Genomic DNA, 7002 nt, shown 5'->3' with positions numbered 1-7002 from the left:
CCCACTCATATGAAGTGTTGATGCATGTGTGTTCTAAGGTGCATTTAAAACCCAGGAGGGCATGGAGCTATCTGCCAGAGAGCAGCAGGTAAGCGCCTAGTCCCTCCTGCTAGCCCTCAATGTCTACGTGTATTTAAAATTGAGAGGTGGGTAACAACACCGGGGGTGAGGTGTACACCCTCATGGTCTATGGGATACCGTGTAGCGTGCCCACCCGCAAGATCCTATATGTATGTGTAATAAGAGTGTGAGTAATGTGAATGTCTAAGTTGTGGGATAAAATTGAGGCAGAGGCAGCCAGAAGGGGACAGAGGGGGGGATGCCACAATCATAAAACAATAATGGGATCCCCTGGGGCCAGCTCCCCTGCTGACCCCAGTAGGCACCCCCATACTCTGCAACCCACTAGGGAAAGGGGGCCCAGGCTCATCCGGTCCGGGGCCTAGTTCAGCAGCGCCGCCTGGCCCCACAGATCCCGGGACAGCCCACCCGACCCCACCACAGAGAAAACTGCACCCACCCCGTCATCCGCTCATCTTCCAGACTACACAAGACAATGGCTGAGATCTTCCTCCACCTCTCCTGTATCTCCCCCTCCTGCAGAGTGAGTTCCTGAAGAACACCCTTATTCACAGTCTTCCTTACACACTGCTTCACCTTATCTCTTTTGATTAAGAATAAAGTTACTATTAGTAAAAGCACACTATGTCCCATGTCTCTCAACAGTCATGAAAAATGCAATCAAAATAATTTACTATACTTTTTAAAATCAGGTTATTTAACAGTAAAATGTGAAAGGGTTAAATAATTTTGCAACCAATCAGAAAGATTTCACTATTTCCCTTTTGTGCACTTATAAAGTATTTCCTATGCTCTTTTTCATTTTGTAGGTTAGCCTCCTGTCATCTACTCCCTGTTCTCTGGAGAATTTTGGATGTTTATTTTTTACCTCTGTGCATTGTGAAGGCAAATTTCTTTTCTCACGTATCAATCACATATTTAATCATATCACATTAGTTATAGTAATAACACTTTCTCACTTTACTATAGTAAGAGCACTCCTGTCACTAGTTTGCATGCATGTGGAATGTTAACACAGTGAGGCCATTGTAATGGGAGACATTGAACAGATAGTGAGACTCCTTCTGCTTATCGGGGATGTAAATCCTTAGGTGACGGCCAAGCAGAAATGAATCAAATAGACCAATACGGCAAAGCTGGGATGGCCCATTTGGTAAAGTAAATCCATTGGGAATCTTTTTTTGCCTTTAGACAATAATTCTGATGGCAAAAGAACCAAACGGGACAGGCAACAAAAAAAAAGTCTCAAATTTTGTGTTTTTATGACTTTATGGGTTATAAACAGTTAAAGCAACATGTTGATAAATTGTTTATTTGTCATTGTAAACCAAAAATCTCAAAATTCCCATGCAACCACCAAGTTTTAATCATCATCATACTATAATTTTCATGTGTGTGTGTGTCTCCAGATGTTCCCAAACTCCTAGAATAAAACTGTATCTATAATTTGCTTTTAAAATCTATTTACTTTCATTCCTTTTCAAAAAGACTTCCAAAACCTGTTTTCTACATTGGAATTCAAAAATTGTTGGAATGTGTTTTGCATTAATAGTTTAATTGAATTAAATTGCCTATAGGTGTGAGTGCGAATGTGTCACGATCCTGGGTCTTTTGACCCAGCATTTTGAGTTTTAGTTTATTTTGATGTTTATGGTTTATGTTTAAGTTCATTGGGTTTCCTAAGTTAATTTGTTTATTAGTTTCCTCTTGTGTTTTCAACCCATTTGTTAAGTCTTCCTTGTCCATTTCATGTTTCCTGTTTTATTTTGAAAGAGGTCCTGTGTTTATTGTGTTTAGTTTTACGTTTCCCTTGTGACGTTGTTGTATTCATTTGTTTCAGCTTTTCCCCATGTGTTGCCACTTCTCCTGATCATCTCATGTGTGTATTTCCTGTGTTCAGTTTCGCGTCCTCCCTGATAGCTGTGTGATTCTCCCTGTGTTTTTAATCTATGATTTATTATTAGTTTTCCCACTTTGGTTTTCCACCGTTTTGCCTTGTTTTTAGCAAATAAAGCTGCATTTTTGAGTTCACATTCCGTCTTGGTGACTTTTACATTTGGGTCCTCTCCTGCCTACACACAGCCGTTTTGTGACAGAATGGTTGTTTGTCTCTACGTGTTAGCCCTACGACAGACTGGTGACCTGTCCAGGTTGCACCCTGCCTCTTGCCCTAAGATGGCTGGAATAGGCTCCAAACCTCACAAGGATAAGCGAAAGAGAATAGATTGAATGTCTAAATAAGTAAAACAATCAAAAATAAAATTGTAAGTGAATTTACTGATGCATACTTTATTGCACAATTCATTATTAAAGCACAAAATGATTTATTTGGTGCATGTGAAAATTCTGGTCCTCTATAATGAATGCTGATTAAGCTGTTTAGGCTTATGTGTTGTAGGTATTTTAAGGGTTACAAATATCAGAAAAGGTATGTATAACAATCACTATAAATAGCTGACTATAATATGAGCCACACCATATACAGGGTGGGACCATTTCCATGGTTAGTAAATACATTTGTTGCCTTTAAAATTCTCACTTTGATTTTGATCAAGGCCATGCAACAACTGCCTATATGGCAATGTTCATGCATGCGCAATCAACCATGTAAGCAGATCCAAAAGGTTGATTCAGTTCATCTGGACGCAGCAGGTCAGCTGAGACTGAAGAAGTCACTTGTATGAGTGACGAAATTTTTCTCCCACTGAAAATGCCACATCCAGATCTTTCAATGTTCATGATGAATACATACACAAAATTATCATTAATCATATTGGATCAATCAGTACATACTCGATAAGATCTCTTATAACAGTGTATAGTAATTACAATTGATTAACATTTTCTGAATATTTAAAATAAGTAAAATCAATTAAATTACTGTTGGAAAGACCATGATAATAGTTTACTCATTGTTAATTAGCAGATGTACTAAGTCTCCTCAGGCTGGTTGTGCTCAGAAATTCCATAAACAAAGACTAAACCTGTGAAAATTTATGACAAACTGCAGGAAGACAGCTGCAGTTTAACAGCTTCAACTCACTGACAGGAAACAACATTAGAAACATCATCATCCTCAACTCATCTGCTGCACGGACACTGACACCTTCAACGGACACACCTTCACTTCATTCCTTGTATTAATGTATGGAAACATCTTCTCAGTGAAAGTGTGTGTGAAGGTGTGTATGTGTGTGTTAGTATCAGGATCAGAGAACGACAGCTTTCCTCTGTTCCAGTCCAGATTCACTCTGATCCTCTGGAGCTTCTTCTGTACTGAGAGAGCAGTTTCTGGACCTGATAGAGAGCGTGCTGAATATTTTCCATTATAAAATCCTATTCTCCATGAACCAGACCGTATGGGACCCTTCCTGTGGTCAGACTCTGCTAACACACCCAGTCCCCACCGTATACTGTCTCCAACTTCAACATCCCAGCTGTGAGTCCCTGAGTTAAAGCCCTCAGAGCCCAGGACAGAGCAGTAGTAATCAAACCGCTCTGGATTATCAGGAAGCTGCTGCCTCTCTCCTCCATAACTCACACTGGTCAGATCTTCAGACAGGATGAGCTCTGGACTTGCAGTGTTTGGGTCCAGAATGAGAGGAGTGTAGAAGACCATGTCCTTCTTATTATTCCAGATGTTGAAGGTCAGGTTGCCCAGGTGTTTGGCCTGGTCTATCACAGCTCCTGAGGGCAGCTGTGGATCATCCAGCAGGGGGCAGCGCTGGACTCTTTCCACTGCAGCCTTGTAGTTGTGCAGGAATGAGACGTCTTCAGCTCTCAGCTCCTCCTCTGTGGCTCTGACTGTGTCTGAAAGAGCTGCTATCTCTCTGCTCAGAGCCTCCATCTTCTCCTTCATCATCCCACTCTTCTGCTCCTCTTCCTCCCTCAGTGCAGCCAGCCTGGCCTCCTCTTCCTCTGCTAGAAACTGGTGAAGCTTCTTAAACTGCTCCTTAATCTGCCTCTCTGTGTGTCGGGCCTGGACCTTAATGTGTTCTGCTGTTTGATCAAACTTCACTTGAACTTCTTCACAAACCTTTAACTTCTTCTTTAAGGGCTCCAGAGTTTCCTGAAGTTCCTTTTTGTGTTGTTGTGCAGCTTCATCGATGGGTCTGAATCTGTGATTGGTGTGTTTTTTTGAGTCTCTGCAGACGAGACACACTGGCTGCTGATGGTCCAGACAGAAGAGTTTGAGTTTCTCAGAGTGCAGACTGCAGAGAGCCTCTGAAGCTCTCTGATCTCTCTCCTGTAGGAACGACTCACACAGGTTCTTTAAAGCCCAGTTTAAAGGTGGTGCATCCATTGAAGATCTTCTCTTACAAACTGGACACTGGTGTGTTGGTCTCTTTCTCCACCATCTCTTCAGACAGTCTTTACAGAAGCTGTGGCTACATGACAGAAGAACAGGATCTCTGAAGACCTCCTGACAGACCGGACAGCAGAGATCCTCCTCTGATCTGGAAGCCATTGAGTCTGTGAGTGAAGCTGAAAACAGCAGACAGGAAGTACAGTCAGTCCTGGCTCCCGTCCGACCTCTACTACCTTCACTGAAGCATTATCTCAGTTCTCAAGTGTGCGAGTCTGTATTCACATTCTCGCTTAGTCTGGACCTTGTAAGTCCACACGGGAGTCCGGACTTGGCGAGAATGCGAGTATGGAGTTGCGATTTGTACAATTGGAACACCAGCGTACTTGATGATGTCACAGCTCCGGAGTTTTTACTGCCATCCCCTTAATCTAACTGCGATTAATATGGTATGAAGCTTAACTTTAATCTCAGCCAAACTGATTTACTCAGGAACAAATAAAAGACTGAAATAAACCAAACAGATTTAGAAGATATTTAGGAGACTTACATATCATGTTTAACCTGAGCCTCAACCTCCCGGTCTGCTCCTCTCCGAAAACGTCAGATCTTGCAAATATGTGATATCTTGATAAATCGAGCAGATATTTGAAGCTTACACAGCTACAGTCTCACCTGAAAATATCTTCAAATATTATTTTGTGACCCAGAAAGAGTATATTTAAAAGTCTTTAGCCACACTCCTCCGCCATTGCCCATTTCAGTTTTGGACAAAATACATCCTGGGATATTTAGCTGTACCAAGTACACACAAATCACCACCAACGCATGCTCGATAAAACGAGCAGAACGAGAACACATCTGGGAATTTTTCGCGTTCTCGGCTTGACGCGTACTTTAAATTGCAACAGAATGGCACGCCATTTCAGCCAAATATCGCGAGTTTTGTAACACGTCTGGTTATGAAATGGTGTAAAAAAAAAAAAAAAAGAAAAGAAAAAAAAAAAAGAATGCCATTTAATAATTCAGGACGCTGTAAAAAAACAACAACAAAAAAAACACAAAAATAAAACGGCCTTATGCCGTATTTTATGCCAGAGAGTGGCGCCTTGAACACCCCTTCTGAGCAGCTGAAGAGAACGCAGTTTTTACGTCACTCAGCAGAAAACAGTGTTCAAAGATGAAAGATAAAAATGGCATTTTTTCCAGTGTTCAGCGTCAATCAAAGAAGCGCAGACCACAATAATTCATCAGATTGTTGCTGCTAAGTGACTGTTTATTGGGTACCAATGCGTGTCACAGTTTTTACTTGTATTATAATCCCACTGTGCATTTTGATGTGTTTAAAGCACGATCAAACAAGCAAACAACAGAATGCTTTTTCTGAAACAAGTGGAGGCCTTAACGGTGTCTTTTACAGCAGCTCTGCTCATTTCTGATCTTCTTTCTTATTTTCCCCTTCACTTCTCTTAACCTTTAACTTAAGTCTTAGTACATGATGGCAGAATCTAATTGCTGTGGTTTCATGTTAGTTCTGGTCATTCAAGTGGAGTGTCGTCGCCCAAGAAGGAGACGTTACAGACCATCTCCTCCTTCTGTAATCATTGGAAATGTGAGATCGCTCCTGTTGAGGATAATAGATTGCTTAATATACATAAGAGTTACAGGGACTATAGTTTGTCATTGCTTGCCATATTATAATATGGAGGTTGCTAGGGGGTAAGAAAACATATAGAATAATAGCTTTGGAATGTAAACAAAGAACTAGGGTGCAGGACAGGTAGCAACAGTTACTTAGGGTGAGGGATAGACAAATGGGAAACGGATATTACCTTAAAAGGAGATGGGGGTTAGTGGGTCACTGTGCATGTGTTTTTCCATTGTGGGGGTGTTTACTGTACAGGGAGGAGACCAGGACTGTTGTGTGTGGAATTCTTTATATCAGTCATTAGAATAAGACTGGGCTCATCTCCAGATGGATCGCTGGACTCCACACTGCCGACCTTCACCCAGTATGTGACCTGCCCCGCCATAGGCATTAAAACATGATACTTACTGTACGCCAATGCAAAAGAGGCATACAGTCCATGTAGTCCATGTCCCTGTGTACGAGACCGTCGTACGCAGGGAGCCACCAATCACCCACACAGTGCAGAGATGGTCGAAGGAGAGCATGATCAAGCAAATAAATGACAGAAACTTTTATCAAACCACTGTTTTGCTTAGTTTAAAGTAATACCACTGGATAATAGCCTTCGATTTTAAAAATATTAACAGCATCTCAGGAATATTTTTGCCCTTTCAACATGCATTAAAAAAAACAGATATGCAGTTTTAAAACAGACCTGTATGCACGTTTTCTGAACTGTGGTGTAAATAAGTAATCTCAAGAAAAAAAAAGAAAAAAAGAATTGTTTTCCATGTAAACTGGAAATGTCCTTCTCAATGTCACCTGAGTACTCTGGAAGTCTTACACGAATTTTAAACTTAACACCAGAGAGTGGGACATCACACTTTCCCTCTCTCTGTCTGTAGTCCCAGCCTGCTTCAAAATGGCCACCATCGTCCCTGTACCCAAATCCTCCACCATCTCCTCATTGAACGACTGGCGACCT

General features: G+C 41.4%; 1 protein-coding gene across 1 annotated transcript; it reads right to left on the bottom strand.

Moving 5' to 3' along the window:
- Positions 1 to 3157: 3157 nt before the first annotated feature.
- LOC146634939 (nuclear factor 7, brain-like) lies at positions 3158 to 4549 on the bottom strand. The gene has a single exon (XM_085350482.1). It carries the CDS (start codon positions 4547 to 4549, stop codon positions 3158 to 3160), a length of 1392 nt encoding a protein of 463 aa, XP_085206608.1.
- Between the last annotated feature and the right edge of the window lie 2453 nt (positions 4550 to 7002).

Source organism: Diplotaxodon limnothrissa, linkage group LG3 (assembly GCF_057381915.1).
Source record: "Diplotaxodon limnothrissa isolate DT_005_m linkage group LG3, D_limnothrissa_male_GT1.1, whole genome shotgun sequence".
In the NCBI taxonomy this organism is placed as follows: domain Eukaryota; kingdom Metazoa; phylum Chordata; class Actinopteri; order Cichliformes; family Cichlidae; genus Diplotaxodon; species Diplotaxodon limnothrissa.
Note: the sequence above shows the minus strand (reverse complement) of the source record. Positions and strands in the feature narration are given on the sequence as shown.

What these genes read in the sequence shown, in the direction of transcription:
- LOC146634939 (XM_085350482.1), bottom strand. Translation starts at nt 4,549, where the DNA reads ATGGCTTCCAGATCAGAGGAGGATCTCTGCTGTCCGGTCTGTCAGGAG.